This window comes from Amaranthus tricolor, chromosome 7 (assembly GCF_026212465.1).
Source record: "Amaranthus tricolor cultivar Red isolate AtriRed21 chromosome 7, ASM2621246v1, whole genome shotgun sequence".
Classification (NCBI taxonomy): Eukaryota; Viridiplantae; Streptophyta; class Magnoliopsida; order Caryophyllales; family Amaranthaceae; genus Amaranthus; species Amaranthus tricolor.
In genome coordinates this window covers 11,433,210-11,452,216 of record NC_080053.1, presented here as the reverse complement: position 1 = coordinate 11,452,216, position 19,007 = coordinate 11,433,210, and the positions used below count along the sequence as shown (strand labels likewise).

Below are 19,007 nucleotides of genomic sequence, written 5' to 3'. Positions count from 1 at the left end.
TACCCTCAAGTGCTCCGGGCATTGCACCACGTTGAACAGTTTGTCAAATTCTCATAACCAACTTTCTAAAGCTGCAGGTTCCCCAGTCCCTGAGTACGTAAGAGGTTTATTCTGAGAGATTCTCTTGCTCATAAAGGAAGCTGTCTCTGCAGTCGGCTTGGACTTTGACCACCTTTCCTTAGCCAGTTCCATAACCAGCTCACGTAGTGCCTTGTTAGAAGAGCGTTGTCTCAAAAGTTTTCTAGATAGAGGAGGCATTTCCTGTTAGCATCATATCCAACACGAATATAAGTTTATTTCTCCATCTATACAAAAAAGACGAGAAAGTGTGGGGTCAAAGATTTAACTCACGATCTAACTTATCTACATGTGTACTCCTACCTCTATGATAATCAACCTTAAACAATACTACGCTTATCTTTTTTTTCAATTGCAACCACGTACTATATAAGCTTGGTTCAAAGAATTTCATAAATGAACAGTAGAAAACGAAATTCACATATAGGAAATGGATATTGTCATATACAGATTCTCAAGCACCCAATCACGTAACGCATTAACCTTCTCATACCAATAAGGTTCAAATTAATATCACATTTAAGCATTATTATACAAATTTAGTAGATTGTACCAAAAGCTTCACTAACACTAAATAATACTCAATGTTGCAGAGAACGTAACTAGCATCTGTTAAACAAACCTATGTTCATAAGGAAGTCATAAGTATGAGCAACTTACACTTATGAATCTAATATTAAATTACTTAACTTATTCTACTTATGCACATGCAATAGTCACCACAACGCAAAACATAAGTCGTATATCTATCCCAAATCTACCCAGCTCCACGCGTAACGTTAACTTTAAACAATTCCTTAAAGACTTTAGAATACGAGCGTCAAAGTAGGAACCACTGGCTCTGGTAACCACCTATAACACCCCTACATTTCCAACCTCTTAAACGAAACCAGAAATCGTGAAGAAAGGGAGGAAATTAGGGTGTTACATAAAAAAAAGGAAAATATTAAAATAAACGCTAAAGATTAATTAAAAAAAGTGAGTGAGTGAGTGGAAATTTTAGCAGCATCTCGGTTAAAACTAAAGATGTGACAAGAATATATATAAATGATTAACATGACTAAAATAAACTAAGGCTTTTAATGCCTTTCAAAAATACGTCACGACGGAATGAATCATCATCGGCTTCTCAGATCATCAACTCTAACGAGGATCGTGGTTCCAGTGTTAACGCATCGATTTGACACATACTAAAGGAGTATTCTCACTACTATACATCCAAAAACTACGCAACGGATCTATGGATCATACAAGGAGTCAAATGGCTTCATACGAAAGAAATTATACATTCCCAAAAGAAAACTTTACAAGTAATATATAGAAGCTACAAGCATTAGGCAATTTGTACACAATTGTTACGATCGTACTTCGCTCTTTCCCCCAATGCAAAACAAAAGAAGCTCCTATACCTGTCATATCAAGCTATGATCCTCCTCCTGCTCAACATAATGACCATAGTCAGATGTGTCATAGCAGGAACATCATAGAGAGTCATGAACAAACAACAACAAACACATACACGTCAGTAATTAATGAACTTATAACAATAAGAGTCATTGAACAAAACTATAGACAACAATATAGTATGGCAATAACGAGTCTACTCATCTGTCTAACACCTCTATTTACTCATAATTTCTCTTTCAAACTACTAATCTCTCAAAGTGTATTTAAAGGTGGTGGATCTTTTCTCTATTCATGGCATAGTGACACGGACAAGGGCGTTATCGGTCATTCGGCGCCCATGGCAAAGTATGAGCTCATGCCCCCTCCAGTAAAGAGGCCGCCATATTGGGGTTTGCAAGGCCCGCATGGTAACACCTCGGTCAAGGGGCGGTATCGACAATCCGGCGCACAGTGACCTAAGCATGCTCATACCCCCCTTACGGTGGTCCCGTCGTACCTCACCTAGGGGACTACTAAATCAACCAGACATAATCCAGTTGAGTCACGCCAACTAATCATAAATCAAGGCTCAATAAGTAGGAATTCACTTCGATACCACACACAACCATGGTACGTTCTCTACTATTTAGAAATCTGTTCTCACAATCTCCTAATGCTTTCATTCTACTTGCCTATATCACTATTATGACTATTCACTAGCATGGCTTACTTTCTGGCATTCTATAATTCTAATACAATGCATATAATCATGTAATATTGATAATACTTTGAAACGATGAATATAATATTTAATTACTGCGTTTACGTACCTGCAAGTGTCACTGCACGACCACAAGTTACAAAAATCACCCAACTAAGGGTCTACTTTCCTTATATAAACTGGGAACCTATACAAGTTAGGAATAGAACTTATAAGTTCTCTTAACTACTTTGTCATACCAACTAAATGCCCAAGTAAACACCATCATCCGCTTGAGATAAGTTTCCAATTGCTCAAACACACATATCTCATTCAACACCAATCATAATCATTGACTCAACAATAACATAAGTCTTTCCATCAATTTAAGAATAAAACGATTATGTAAATCGTTCCTTTACATCAACCATATTTGAATTATATTGATTCACGTTACCAAAAAAAATAAAAAAATCAAACTTGAATCTTACGATGTTAATATAGTGCTAATATGATGATAATGACAAATCTTAAATTTATCACATCGCAATATCATTTATTACATTCTCCAAGGTTAGAAAGAACTATAATCAAACAACGTAACAAGTAATTTTAGCAACCTTCAATGATAAGTTGACACTATACTCATGAAGTAGCTATAATAACAACCTAACAAAAGTACTTGTGATTAACAACAATCAAACAACACTAATTAACAACTATTACTACTAATTAACAACTATTACTCCCAATTACGAACCAGGACCACTTCCATAGTCAACTACAAGCATACCGTTACCAACTATCACTTATCACAACAATAGATAACCAAACTAAGCCTTAAAACAATTTATAAAGTTTTTCAATCAACCATCTCACTACCAAAGTAGCATACACACACACCATAAGTAATTTCATCTCCAACTCGAGCCCTAGACATGATAAAGATGACATTTTTAACCAATACCCATTTCAACTATTCAAAGTAGTAACTCAATAATCAAGTAAACATCAATTTAACGAAGAAATACTTAGAAATCAAAGAACAAGTGGCTCACAATTATAGAGTTAGAGAAGGGGAGCGAAAGCAAGGGACTTGTGGTGGTGGTTTGCACAGCTAGGGTGTGCACAGAGGCGGCACAGCCCTTGTGGTGGTGCTGCTGGCGTGTAGGGGTAGGAGAAGGTCAAGGCTGCTGCTCGTGGGAGGGGAAATGGGTCGGTGCTGCCGGCAGCTACTCGTGGAGGGGAGGCACGCCTGCTAGTGCTGCTCATGGAGGCTGCCGGCTGCTCACAGTGAGGGAGGAGGGAGTGAGAGAAAGAGAGAAGAGAAGAGAGGGGATGGGAGTGACGGCTTGCTTGAGCATTTAGGGTTTTTATGGGTTTTTATACTTGTTATTACTATTATCATTATTATTATTATTATTATTATTATTATTATTATTATTATTATTATTATTATTATTATTATTATTATTATTATGTTCATTTATTATTAGGTTTATTTATTTATTTATTTTTATCTCGATTCATTTTCTTGCGAGACCCAACTAAGAGACAGACCTTCGTGGGCTCACGTATTTTCATAAAATAATCATTTTCATTCGAACCTCTTTATTTAAGAAATCGTAACTATATTTTTAATATATATATATATATATATATATATATATATATATATATATTATTAATGTATGCAAGAAATTTATTAAAACTAATTCAGAAATAATTAAATAATTGTAAAATCTTTAAAAACTATTAAAATATTAAATAATTATGTCATTAAAATCTCGAGGTGTTACAATCAAACATGTTATATTATTTTTTTATCATATTTATTTATACACTTCACCTTTTCTGTGATTTATTCACTATAAAAAAAGACAAATTTTCGACAACCCAAAACAGTCGAAAATTAGTCGCTCCATACCGACTGTTTTGGGTAGTCGGATTAGAATGGTTGGAAATTCATTTTAGTAGGAAAACAGTCGGAATTTCCGACTAACCATGGTTAGTCGAAAAATTAGTCGAAAATTCCGACTACCAAGTTAGTCGGAAATTAGTTGGAAAACACTATTTCAGAATTTATTCCAAAATGACAAGAAAAAAGTTTTTTAAAAATTTCCGACCAGATTTCGACTACCTGCTTTATACGCAAATGCCTTGGAGAAATTTCGAACCCAAAACCTCATTGATATTACATCCATGCTCTAACTAATAGGTCAACTGTTGATTAGTAATACTCTAAGCTATGTTATTGAACTTATAACATAACGCTCCTACTACTTAGTGTATTATTATTATTATTATTATTATTATTATTATTATTATTATTATTATTATTAGTATTATTATTATTATTATTATTATTATTATTATTATTACGTATTGGTGCATTATTAGTTTAATATTAGTTGTATTACTATATCATTCGTATAACCTGTTTTAGCGTATCATTAGTATAATATTAGTTGTATAAGCATAATATTAGTCGTATTAGTATTAATTTATTATTAGTTGTATTAGTGTACTATTAGTCGTAGTAGAGTAGTATTAGTACTATTATTAGTTGTACTAATATATTATTAGTTGGTATAATATATTATTACTTGTATTAGTTGTATTTGTTTATTATTATATTATTATTAGTTGTATAAGTATATTACTACTCGTATTAGTGCATTGTTAGTAATTTATTAGTTTTTTAGTCGTATTAGTGCATTATTAGTCGTATTAGTGTAGTACTAATATATTATTAGTACGTAATTAGTTGTATTAGTATTTTATTAGTGATATTAGTATTAGTCTATTATTAGTTTATTAGTATATAAGTAGTCATATTAATATATTGTTAATAATAATAATAATATATTATTATTATTATTATTATTATTATTATTATTATTATTATTATTATTATTATTATTATTATTATTGTTATTATTATTATTATTTTTATTTATTATTATTATTATTATTATTATTATTATTATTATTATTATTATTATTATTATTATTATTTCCAATTCGAAGAACCAAGGAAAATGCTGTGCTATCTTGTGCATTTCTATACCATTATTCCCATAATAAATACTCTTTATATTTCTTTTTATTTGTTCGCTTTACTTTTTGCATGTGTTTTATACGTAAATATTAAGTCTCTATATCTCTAAATACGTATTATAAATTCTCTTTACCGTGAATGAACAAAAAGATTTTATTTCAAAAAAATTGTATACGTATAAAATTATGCTTTTACTTTCAACAGTGTATAGCAATTTCTCATATTCATGGCTGCGTTTTATTTGGTAGAATTAAAACTATCAACATGTGATGTTCATTGTTCAACTCAAAATAATGCAGCGTTCAGTATCGCATTTTTTTACCGACTAAATTCCCACCGAAATTTAGTCGGTAATTTATTGACTAAGATATAGTCAGAAATTAGTCGGAAAAAAAAATAATGATAAATTTTTTTTTTAATTTAAAATTACGACTAAAAAGTAATTCAGTAATAATTTAGTCAGAAATTCTTACTAACGCCTATCAGTCGAAAATTTCCAACTGTTTCGGTTAGTCGGAAACTTTTAGTTGAAATTATGCCTTTTTTTAGTGATTTTTTTGCAAAAATACAGTGTTAAAATTATAAAAATAAGTGATTATTTAGAGTTGCACCTTGCTACTTGTAACTTATAAAAATAAATTAATTTTATTGCAACTTGACAATGTTAAAATTGGTTTATGAAAAAAAAAAAAAAAAAAATATATATATATATATATATATATATATATATATATATATATATATATATATATATATATATATATATATATATATATATATATATATATATATATATATATTATCCATATGAAGACGATTAAAATGAAGGTGGAGAGGAGATGCCATTCAATTATTATTATTAGTGGCCCTGTCATTTTGTTTATTACCATTATAAAAAAAAACCCAAAAAGGTGATAATGCATGGGAATATTATCGTCATTCGTCAACGTCTATAGAAACGCCCAAATTACAGCCGCCATGCATCTTTTAAAAATAATTTACTGCATGTCTTGTAGGATTTAGGAAACGGTGTTCTTAGATTAATTAATAATTAATATAATTATTACTTTATTTTTTATTAATTATTTTAACGGTATAAGTAATAATTTTAAAACTATAAAAAGCGATCAACTTAAATTTATAAGTGATTACTTTAAAATTATGAGTGATAACTTTAACATAATATGTAGATGTGTATAAAATTGAGCAAATAATCCAATATTTACACGACTTTGTAACTAAACTTGATTTAACCAGACTTAAAAATGTATTTACAACTATGTAAAAATAAATATGAAAACAAGACTCAATAATTTTGAATCAACCTGAAACATCTCTATCAAAAAATAAACAATTACAACAAAAATAGAATTTGTGAATTATTTAACGTTTGGATATTGCCAGCACTCTGTTATTCTATCACCGAACACTGAATATAACGTGTTACTAAACTTTTAAAAAATTACGCGTCGTCATCAGTGTTGACTTTTCAACTATTATCCAGCTCACCTTCTCATTCTATAAATACTAATCTTTTTACGTCTTCGAAAAATCATCCCATAATAATTACTATAATTTTTGTAATTATTAATACTCCATATATCAATACTTGTGATATAATACACAACTAATAAACTAGAATGGAGGGTTTTGGAAAATATTATTTCAAAATAATATTATTTATGTTATTAATATTACACGTATATGTTCCTCAAACTCTAGCCCTTCAAATTAATTTTTACAGTAAAACATGTCCGAACGCTGAAACTATTGTTAGACAGATCGTTCAACAGCGGTTCGCAGCTGATAAGTCTGTCGCTGCGGCGTTGCTCCGTATGCATTTTCATGATTGTTTTGTTAGAGTATGTCTTTACTTTTAAATTAACTCTGTTCTTATTCTAATCTGTATATAATATGCCATGCATTCAAACACATAGTAGCTTTCTTTATTTATGTTATTCGTGTCAAACCCATTTTTAAGCGAATTCAATAAAGTGTGTGTAAAAGCTCATTCACTTAAATGAACTAATTTAATAATCATTATATTTAATTAAGATTTGAGTCATCACTTAGGATGACTCGGACTTAAAATACTCTTAGTAATAGTGTTATTTTTTTTTTTTTATATATATATATATATATATAAACTTTTTATTACCTGGGTGATACTTATGTCATAGTAAATGTACATCTATAATCTAAATGTTAATATCATGAATTTTATAAAATAATTTATTATTGGATCGTCTAAATTTTCAATAATTATTATTATGATTTATGAATAACAAAAACGTAAACATGCAAAGCATATGACCTTTAAATTTGAGGATTTTTTTTCCTCTCTTTTACTTTAGTTGTTACAAATGTACGGTTTTATTTTATGATCTTATAATTAATTAATATAGCTAAGAATATCTATTAATATTATTCATAGAAATTTGTCCATAATTTTTTAATCTTTGTGAAATATATAACTATTGCAATTTATTAAGAATAGGGATTAAAATATTAGTTTAATGAGTATTTGATAACCATAATTTGTATATTATGTGTATATCATTTAACTTTTGTCTATTATATACAAATGATATCCACATATAATATGTTCTAATTAATCTAACATTTTCAGTATGTTTGAACAACATTTAGGTCGTTAGTCCTTACCTTAGTACGTTGCCGTTAAAAGTTGTATTGGTTGTAGTAAATGGACAAGAATAAACACAGTAAATTATTATTATTATTACTATTATTATTATTATTATTATTATTATTATTATTATTATTATTATTCAAATATGTTTAAACTATTTTAGTGGAATAAATTAAAGAATGGTCTGATCCGACTTGGTGTGGAAAATTTTTAGACCGAAACTGTTTATTGTAAGAAATTGTTTAGATAATATTGATGGAACTTAGTTGGTAGCATAATTAGACGTACGACGATTTCTTTTGATTTCCATTACAAATTTTCTAATGCTTAATTTGTCTTTTCGTGTAGCAAATAAAGCTGATAAGTAGTTAAGTGGCACTTTAACGACTGAGTTGAGTAATTAGCTTAACTTTGCATGCAAGTGTATATTATTATTATTATTATTATTATTATTATTATTATTATTATTATTATTATTATTATTATTATTATTATTTTCGCTTGTTATAATAAAATTAAATTGATTTAATTAATGTTCTGTATTTATATCTTTGAATATATTTTCAAAAATTAAAATATATGTATCTTTGAATATTATATTTGAACATATAATTATGATTGAAAACATATTTATATTTATTATGAAAAACGTATTTTAATTAATACAAACGGAAATAAATATTTGATGTCGATTTTTCATTGAAATAAAATATTATTATATTAGTATATACAAATATCTATTTTACCTATAAAAATTTAAATAGAAAAATTAATGAGGGAGAAACATACTAACATGTGTACTTGAGGCGAATTAAAACATTGTATATAAATAGTAAAGATTTTAAAGATGATACAGGATAAAAAAAAAATTTGATATACTAATAATCAAAATTAAATGTGTTTTTCTTTAGGGTTGTGACGCATCAATATTAATAGATACAACGAGCAACAATCAAGCAGAAAAAGATGCAGGAGCAAACGGAACTGTTAGAGAGTATGAGCTAATCGACCAAATCAAAACTGCTCTTGAACGAGCATGTCCACAAACAGTCTCTTGTGCGGACATTATAGCACTTGCTACTAGAGATGCAGTCGCCCTATCAGGTGGAACTAGGTATAATATCCCAACGGGCAGGGTTGATGGACTTATATCTCGGTCGAGTGAAGTTAACCTACCCGGCCCAACATTCACTGTTGCTCAGGCCCGACAAGCATTTAGTAACCGTGGTTTAAACCTAAATGATATGGTGGTTCTATTGGGTGCTCATACAATTGGAGTTGCCCATTGCAATTTCTTTCAAGATAGGGTAACCAATTTCCAAGGAACCGGGTCCCCAGACCCGACAATGAGCCCGTCTCTAGCGAGTACCCTAAGAACATTATGCGGGTCCAACCAAAATAATCCAAGTACTTTCTTGGATCAAAATACTTCATTTGTGTTTGATAATGAGTTTTACAATCAAATAAGAAAAAATAGAGGGATTTTGCAAATTGATCAAGAACTTGCAGTTGATTCCTTGAGTTCTTCCACTGTTGCAAACCTTGCTGCAAATAATAATCTTTTTAGACAAAGTTTTGCTAATGCTATGATTAAAATGGGGAATATTCAAGCTACAAGTGGAGAAATTAGGATTAATTGTAGGAGAAAAAATTAATTAATTTAAAAATTAATACTCATATTTAATATGTCCCGTTCATAGAAGTTATGACTTAAGATCAAGATTCGAAAGAGAGTTGAAAGATGGAAGGTCATATCCTTATTAAAAGAAGATAAGGAGAGGGTCAATCATTGGAATAAAAAATTTGGTATGCCTTTGTTTTCATTGTTTATTATTGTTAATTATTGCCCATGTTTGTTAATTGTCCCTATCCGAATTGTGTATTCAAGTTTTGTATTACCATCTTTGTTTGAAATAATTCTTGTACGTAATTAATTATTTCATTATCTGTAATTGTAATTAAGAAGATACGTACTGTATTGTAATCACGAGATTGTTTGGTTTATTCTTATCTAAACTTGTGCGTTATTTTTGTCGGAAGACAGCAAGATTATAGTGTATTACAAGTTGTTTTTTTTAATGGTGTGTTATTTCCGATAAATTACTGAGAATAATCTAATTTTTTCTGATTGTCATACAGTTCCCCTAACTTTTTAATCAATTATGAATTACACGAATTAAGAAAGATATTTTTCTTAACATCTAAACAGGTAAATTAACCTACCATTGGAGGTAATTTGAAAAAAATATAAAAAAACAAAAAGAAAACAAAGCAGCCTCCTTAATATCCTATTACCACCAACCCAACACCACCATTCTTCCCCTTCCTTATTATGACTGCCACTCTGCTTCTCTACTGACACCAACCCCCTCCCCCACTGCTACCAATCCACTACAAGAAAAAAGCTTTTGGGCGACAAAAAAATTTGTTGCGCAAAATTATTTTTTCGTTACTCGAAGTATTGTGCAACGAAAAAATATTCATTGTGAAGTCGTTGCTTAAGGGTCGTTGCACAAGATTATGGGCAACAAGTTGTGAATTATTTGTCGTTACTTTTGAGCAACATCTAAAGAATGTCTTGAGCAACAAATTTGATTGTTGCCCATTGAAATGCTGTAGAGCAACAAAACTTGTTGTTGTCTAAGGAAATTACCAAGGGCAAAAAACTTGAGCGTTGCTCATTAAAAAGGCATTTAGTGCAACGAAAATAGTCGATGCTCATAGAACTATCTAGTGCAACGAATTACATTGTTGCCCGTATATATTACCTTGTGCAATGAACGTTTAGTTGTCCATTTAATTTTCTATATGTACGAACTTAAAAAGAGAACAAATATAATTGATAATTAGTAATCCTACAGCACATTAATGCATATTTTGTAGGATTACACGATCCTACGATTCGTTTCTACCGATTTTGATCCTACCCTCTCTATGATCCTAAGTAGAATCTCGATCCTAAGTAGAATCTCAATCCTAATAACATTGCTTTGGAGGTCCATCCCGTTAAAGCTTAATTAAAAAATATGATAATCAATTTGTGTAATTGCATGCTTATTCAAGTAGTGTTTTAGGATACCTTAAGTAGACATATAGGATAAATCAAGTATGTGTTTATAGTATGTCAAGAAGATATTTAATAAATCTCAAGTAGGCATTTAGGATACCTCAAGTAAGAGTTTAAGATACCTCAAGTAGGAATTTAGCAAACCTCCAGTAAACATTTAAGATATCTCAAATAGGGTTTTAGGATATTAGATGTTTAGGATAACTCAAGTAGACATTTAGGATACGTTAAGTAGAGATTTAAGATACCTTAAGTAGGGGAAGGATAATCTTGTCACTAAAAATGTAATTATTCAAACTCATGACCTGCCAATAATAGTCTATGTAGGAGTCAAATCTACATCCTATACGCAATTGCATAATGCTTCGCCAATGCAGCTAATAGACTTTAGAATACGAAGTAAAGAAATTCTATAACATGATTAATAATTTACAAATGCAATAGTGAAATATACGTTGGGACCTTAACCCTTACTTAAGGTTCCCTAAACACCATCTTCGTATAATCTAAACTCCAACTTAGCATATTGTAAATCCCTACTAGGCACCTTGATATACTCTTAATCCATACTTTATATACATTTAATCACTACTTGAGCTACGGAAAATCCTTACTTGAGGTACTCTAAACCCCTAACTAACACTCCCTAAACCCCTATTTGAGTTAATTAAACCCCTACTTGAGTTAAAAACCCTACTTGATATCACCTAAAAAACTTATTATACTCTAAACGCCAACTTAACATGGTGTAAAACCCTATTGGATATGCTGAAAAACCCTGCTTGAGAATCTGTGAAACTCCAACTTGAGGTATTCTAAATACCTATTTGATGTATCCTAAGTGTCTTCTTGAGAAACCCTAAATCCAACTTTGAAAGCACACAATAAATAAACCATAAATAATACCAATGACAGAGGTTCATCATCACCTATTAAACTCTTCTTCTAAGAAGAATCCATGTGTAACCCCCTCATAATAGGTCGAACTTTTGAAAACACCGTTAATGGAAAACATGAGCCAAAACCTACTCATGGGAGTGTTACCGCTACATCTATTTCTAATAAAATAAATGTAAGGCTTAACGATTAAGAAATAACTTAATAACTTTAAATCCAACAGCAATATAAGAAAAGACTGAACGCAATCTATGTCCATATAAAATTTAAACAACTTAAGGTAAAATTCAAACTGAAATACGACTCTAATAAAAGCTATGTTTCTAGGTGATCCTCACTCTACGATTCCCACGCAATCAATAACCTGCAACATAAGAATGCAAGAAACACAAAAGAAAAACTTCCAAAATCAGAAAATTGAGTAATTCCAACTACATCCCGTAAAACGATTAAGTTTGAAAATAGTTTAAGAAAATAATATATAATTAAATTGAAAATAATTTTAGAAAATAATATATATAATATCACATAAACCAATTTATTAATTTGATATTTAATAATGAAAAACACATAATCAATTTTTAATTTGAGAGAATGAGAACGCTAGTAGGCAGAGGCTTTACCCCTATACCTACTTCATCAACAGGAAATAATTCAAGGCCAGCAGTGTAGTTTCAGGTAACCCTAGTGTGCACACCCCTTCTACTTGGATCACAACAAATAGAAGGAAGACCAAACATTGTATCAAGTATCAGAAATAATAATACCTGTCGGCAGCTATACTAACCAAACAGGACAACCTGTTTATCACCCTCATACTTGGATCACAACAAATATAAGAGCTTCATTTCGCTCGTGTTACACTTTACGTGATTTAATATATTTTAATAATTATTCGCGAGCACACAAACATATAATCAAACATACATTATACATTTTATTTTATGATCATAAGTTTTCCCAAGAAAAATATATCTCAAGAATATTCAATTGCAATATTAATATCATAATATATTTCTCCCAAATTCAATCGCATTTAAAATCATTATTAAAATAATAATATAACTCTCATCAAAATAATATTATAAATATTTCTCTTTCAACTAAATTGTATCAAATTTCGTTATCAAAATAATAATATAAATTTCATTAAAATAGTAATTATAAATTCAAGTTTGATAAATATAATAGTAAATATAATTTGAGAATATATAAAACATAACATCATATAAAATAATGTCATATAAAAGCATGCATCCTATTAAACTCATTAATTATCACTTAGCAAATAATACTAACAGGATAGTTCTAATTAGATGTTCATTGAGAATCACCTTGTCACGCGATCCTAGACAACGTACGCTCTTAATAATCTCTGTCTACGAATCCGCTTTTTTACACGAGAAAATAATATATTTCAATTTAATACCCCGATCAACCCATCGAAATCAATAAATTAAAAGACTTTTTTTTTATCAAATACAAAATGTGTAATTTGGATTGAAATTGGTAGAACAATATTATAAACAGATGAAATTACATACCTTTAATATCAAAATCTTGTCTTTTCTTGATTAAATTTTAAGCAATTGGAGGATGGAGAAAGTAGTTTATAGGAGAAAAAGAAAGTGTGAGTAATAATGTGAATGAATTAAGGGTAATTAGTTTAATTTATAATAGGTAAATGAGGTTAGTTATAAGATTTAAAGAGAAAAGTGGGAAGTTATTTGTTAATGGGGAGTTCTATATATTTTTTTTTAAATTTCTGAAATTTATTTATTTATTTATTTATTATTATTATTTTTTTTAAAAAAAAAAGAGACGGATGTTACACCATGACTATAAATAATACAAAATTATTGAACACCAAACCTTAAAATAACAAAATTCAAGAAAAAATGACGAACAAAAATCCCTAAAATTTTTAAATAGAAAATTAAATATGTCATGGTATTGTTTACTCAATTATTTTATTTATTAATTAATTAGCATCATGTTACTAAGATACCCTTTGACTTTTCCGGATTGACTTTGACTTTTGGTCGATGGGCTTTCTGCTGGACTTCCTGTCTTCCTTGGAGGGCCCATGGGCTTTTTACCTTCAGAATACTTGACTTCCCTGTCATCTATCTTCTTTGGCCATCCTCCTTTTAAGGAGAATAACTGCCCACCACCTTCCACTCTTTAATCATGCTTGGCTCTCCTTGTTTCAAGGTGAATAACTGTCCATTCTTCCCATGACCAGTCCACCTCCCATTACTCCCACTACTCCCATGATCTTCCACCTTTCCTCTCTGAAGTAACTTCCTCCTTCAACATTATAAATAGGGACAACCATCAGAGAGGAGAGGGGATCTGAAAAATAACCCTCTTAAGCATCCTTGCTCATACTCCACTTCATTAGCATACCAACACTCCAATAATATCACCCACTGCATCTTTTTATATTCATTCTATAATCACTTACTCCATATTCTCATATCCACGTTCTAACTTGAGCGTCGGAGGGGTTTTCCGGGAGATCACCCCCCGGACAAGGCTAACGTGTTGTGTTGCAGGAATTCAGGTCGCTTCCTCTCATAAGTCGCTTCTCTTGATCACACTTCTACTTATCTCCAGGTATTTCAAGTGTATCCCACTTCCTCGTTTCATTACCAAAACAGTTTGGCGCCGTCTGTGGGGATAGTACAAGAAGTCATGGCTCCCAAGAAGAACCCGACTCAAACCGCCACCGTGCATAGCACAGATACAGACACTTCAGCGGGTCACGCTAATAATCAAGCCGTGACTCGCCGTGATCTGGACATGCTAGCGCGAAATCTCACGGCCGCGTTCTCTGAACAACTCCGCGCCGTCATAAACAATACCCCTACTCAACAACGAGTACTGGAAGACATGGCGAACCAAATAAAGAACTTAGAGGAACGAATCGAGCCCCGTCAAGAGATACCAAAATCTCATGAATCTCAAGATGGGAACTCGAGGACTTCCCATTCCAGTAGACGCAATAAAAATAGGCGGGAAAGGTCCAGAACTTACCCACACCATAGCAAGACAGATACACGAGATGGCGAATCCAAAACCGCCACTCCAGATGCCCGAACCTTCCTAGAGAGCAAAAAGCGAAAGACGTCTGAGAGCGTCCAATCCCTGGTAGATAAAAGAAGGGAGGAAAGGAAGAAGGCGCAACTCGCGGGGTCTAGCCGTCCCCTCACTCCCACCTCCATACCGCGGAATGAGGCCGACAAGAGTGTCCTTCCTGAAGAGCCCATATCATTAGTCTCTCCCCTGGCCATGGAGATACTGAATACTCCCAATCCCGGGAAAATAAAGGTACCGAACATGGCTGCTTTCGATGGCACGTCATGCCCGCAGGAGCACCTGACGGCGTATAAGAATCTTATGTTGTTGTACACCACCAACTCATCGTTATGGTGTAAGTTCTTTCCAACTACTCTTACAGGAGTAGCTTTGACGTGGTACACCTCCCTTCCCGGAGGAAGCATCCACAACTTTGCCCAACTAGAGGGCAAGTTCTTGGGCCACTTTATAGCCTCAAGAAGGCAGGAGAAATCAAACTTCCACCTGCTTAGTGTCACTCAATTGGAAGGAGAGTCCATATCCTCATATCTTAAGAAGTTCCATGAGGCAGTGCTGGAAGTGACTAATTTGGAGGAGTCGGTTGCCCTAAACGCCCTAATCAATGGAATGAAGGCCCAACGGCTGAAGTTCCAGTTGGTTGAATGTCAAGTAAAGACGTACGCAGAGGCCATGAAACAATGCCAAAGTTATGTCACGGCCTCAGAGATATGTCAAGCACATGATCCGAAAAGGCGAAAATTTGAGAAAAAAGATGTCGGGCCCCCCCATCAATCCTCACGAAACAGGGAGGAGCATTCTTCGAGGAGAGAGAAGAATTACATGCCGCGTCGTCCTACACCGCCATCTGATATGGGACCTCCACGAACCCGACACGTGTATGTTACAGAAGGAGAAACTAGGACGCGGAATCTGGGAGATGGAGGAAACGACCCCATATTCAATCGAAACAGGAGGGACATTTTCTTCGCTGTTCGAGATCAATTGCCAGCTCCACCTCCAGTTACCACCCCCTCTGATAGGCGCAACTATAATCTGTGGTGTGATTACCACAAAGAGCACGGCCATACTCTGGCACAATGCCGCGAACTAAAGCGTATCTTGCATCAGTTGGCTGACGAGGGAAAACTGTCCAGGTTCCTCAACAGGAGGGATTATGATGCTGGAAGAGAAGGGGAAAGGAGGCCATGGCAACAGAAACGCCGATCCCCCAAGAGGAACGAAGCCAGACGCGAAAGTTCCGACACTCAAGGAACTATCAACATGATTTTTGGGGGATACACTGAGGAATATCCCACTATCCGCGCTGCAAAAAACAGCGTCCACACTTTGCTGAAAGGACCTCCCATGGCCGCATCTAAGGGACCGGTCATGAAGTTCGATGCCACGACCTCCCAACCGCTGCAACAACCCCATACCGACCCTCTGGTGGTCACTCTTAAAATCGGGCAAATGAAAGTCAGACGGGTGCTGGTAGATACGAGAAGCACGGCTGATCTTATTACAATGGAGTGCTTGAGAAAGATGAAGTTCGAGGAAAAGAACTTACAACCCCTAGACAAACCACTGATTGGGTTTGGAGGGAGTCAGGTCATTCCGTTGGGCACGATCATTCTCCCCGTACGGGTAGGGGAGAGAAGTGAAAGCCGGACCATGCCCATACGGTTCACAGTGGTAGATCTCAACTTCCCCTACAATGCTATCATGGGGCTCCCACTCATTAATAAGATCAAGGCAGCAATCTTTCCCCATCAACTCTTGCTGCAATTCGAGACAGATAATGGACAAGTTGGCATTCTCAAGGGAGACCAAGTGACGGCTCGCCAATGCCTCGTCAACACCCTGAAGCGCGGGTCTTCCGAGACACCTGCAAAAAGAAAAAGGGAAGACAATGTCCCAGCTGTCATGAGCGTGTACAAGGAAAATCCCAGCACGCATGAAAGGCCTCGCCCCATAGAACGATACGAGGAAGTAGACATGTTCGAGGGGAAACAAATCAAGGTAGGGAAAGATCTTCCTAGCACGGTCAAACAGGACATAGTGGCCACCATTGCTGAGTTCCGCGACGTCTTTGCTTTTTGCACGGAAGAAATGCCTGGCATCCCTACCAGTGTCGCGTGTCATAAACTTGACATCAAACCAGGCTATAAACCCATAAAACAAAAGCTACGACATCAAGGAAGAGACCGGACTGAGGCCGCCAAGGAGGAAGTCGAGAAGTTGTTGAGAGCCAGATTTATTAAAGAATGCAAATACTCTGAGTGGCTATCCAACGTTGTCTTGGTGAAAAAACCGAATGGCAAGTGGAGGATGTGCGTCGACTTCACGGACCTGAATAAGGCGTGCCCTAAAGACGATTACCCACTTCCAAAGATAGATCATCTGGTGGATTCTACAGCAGGCCATGCATTATTAAGCTTCATGGATGCCAATGCCGGCTATCATCAGATTCCGTTGGCAATTGAAGACCAACCTCACACGGCCTTCATTACCAGCATGGGAGTCTATTGCTACAAGGTTATGCCCTTCGGATTAAAAAACGCGGGGGCAACTTATCAAAGGATGGTCAACAAGGTCTTCCAATCTCAGATTGGACGGAATTTAGAAGTATATGTAGATGACATGATCACAAAAAGCAAACAAGCAAGCCAGCACGCCGCAGACTTACGAGAGACGTTCCTTACCCTTCGAAAGCACCAAATGAAACTCAATCCTGACAAGTGTGTGTTTGGAGTTACCGGAGGGAAGTGCCTCGGCTTCCTGGTAGACGAGCGAGGCATTGAAGCAAATCCTGATAAGATCCGGGCTATACAGAACATGAGATCCCCCACCTCAGTAAAAGAAGTACAAAAGCTCACGGGGTGCGTGGCTGCTCTTGGAAGATTCCTTTCCAAGTCCGCGGATAAATGTTCACCCTTCTTTAAAACAATAAAACAACAGAAGTTCGAGTGGACAGCAGAAGCAGAAGAGTCCTTCCGCCAACTTAAAGAGCACCTGTCCACCTTGCCAAAAATAGTTTCGCCCATCAAAGGGGAGAAGCTAGTCCTATATGTCTCTGTCTCCGAATACTCGTTATCCGGAGTACTGGTTGCGGAAAGGGAAAAGAAACAGCTTCCTATATACTATGTAAGTCATGCATTCCGTGGCTCGGAGGGAAACTACGGTGAAGTCGAAAAAGTCATATTCGCAATCGTCATGGCAAGCAGGAAATTGAAGCCCTACTTTCAATCCCACCAGATCATCGTCCGGACTGATCAACCTTTGAAAAAGATTCTGGAAGGGAAAAACAAGTCAAGCCGCGTCACAGATTGGGCAAACCAGCTGGCGGATTTCGGCATCGAATATGAGCCTCGAACAGCAATCAAAGCCCAAGCTCTGGCTGACTTCATTGCTGAAAGCACTCTCCCCTATCATCCTGAACCCAATCAGGAATGGAAGTTGTATGTAGATGGGTCCTCTACCCAATCAGCAAGTGGGGCTGGACTCCTCATTGTGTCTTCCGCCGGGGTCCGTATGAAAAGGGCGGTCAGGTTCGAGTTCGCAGCATCCAACAACGAGGCCGAATATGAAGCATTATTGATGGGACTGAGAATTTGCTACGAAACGGGAGCCAAAAAATTGTCCGCCTTCTCTGACTCCCAATTGATTGTTGGACAAGTGAACGGGGAATTCGAAGCTAAAGATGACAGCATGAAAATGTACCTGCAGCAAGTAAAGGAATTTGTTCAAAAATTCGACAAGTTCACGTTGGAGCACATTCCAAGATCCCAGAATGCCCAGGCTGATTCCCTAGCAAAGCTTGCCAGCTCAGCAGAAACATCCGCGGCTTGAGACATAATCTGGGAAGTGCTTCCTAACCCCAGCATCAACTTCATGGTCGATACCATCGACATATCAGAAACATGGATGGAGCCATACATCGAATATTTGCGGAATTAGACGCTTCCCCAAGATGAATGTCAAGCCAAAATGCTCCGGAAGAAAGCCAGATGGTTCGAACTCCACGAAGGAACGCTCTACAAGAAGTCATATACACACCCCCTCCTGAAATGCGTATCCCCTGAAGAAG

General features: G+C 34.5%; 1 protein-coding gene across 1 annotated transcript; it reads left to right on the top strand.

Annotated features, from left to right (window-relative positions):
* The first annotated feature begins 6,779 nt into the window (after positions 1 to 6,779).
* Positions 6,780 to 10,093, top strand: LOC130818726 (peroxidase 57-like). Its single transcript, XM_057684910.1, has 2 exons — positions 6,780 to 7,087; positions 8,787 to 10,093. Exons 1-2 carry the CDS (start codon positions 6,866 to 6,868, stop codon positions 9,528 to 9,530), a joined length of 966 nt encoding a protein of 321 aa, XP_057540893.1. The 5' UTR covers positions 6,780 to 6,865; the 3' UTR covers positions 9,531 to 10,093.
* The last annotated feature ends 8,914 nt before the right edge of the window (positions 10,094 to 19,007 follow it).

Coding starts and splice junctions, on each gene's coding strand:
- LOC130818726 (XM_057684910.1), top strand. CDS start 6,866: ATGGAGGGTTTTGGAAAATATTATTTCAAAATAATATTATTTATGTTA. Junction 7,088..8,786: donor TTCATGATTGTTTTGTTAGA/GTATGTCTTTAC, acceptor GTTTTTCTTTAG/GGTTGTGACGCATCAATATT.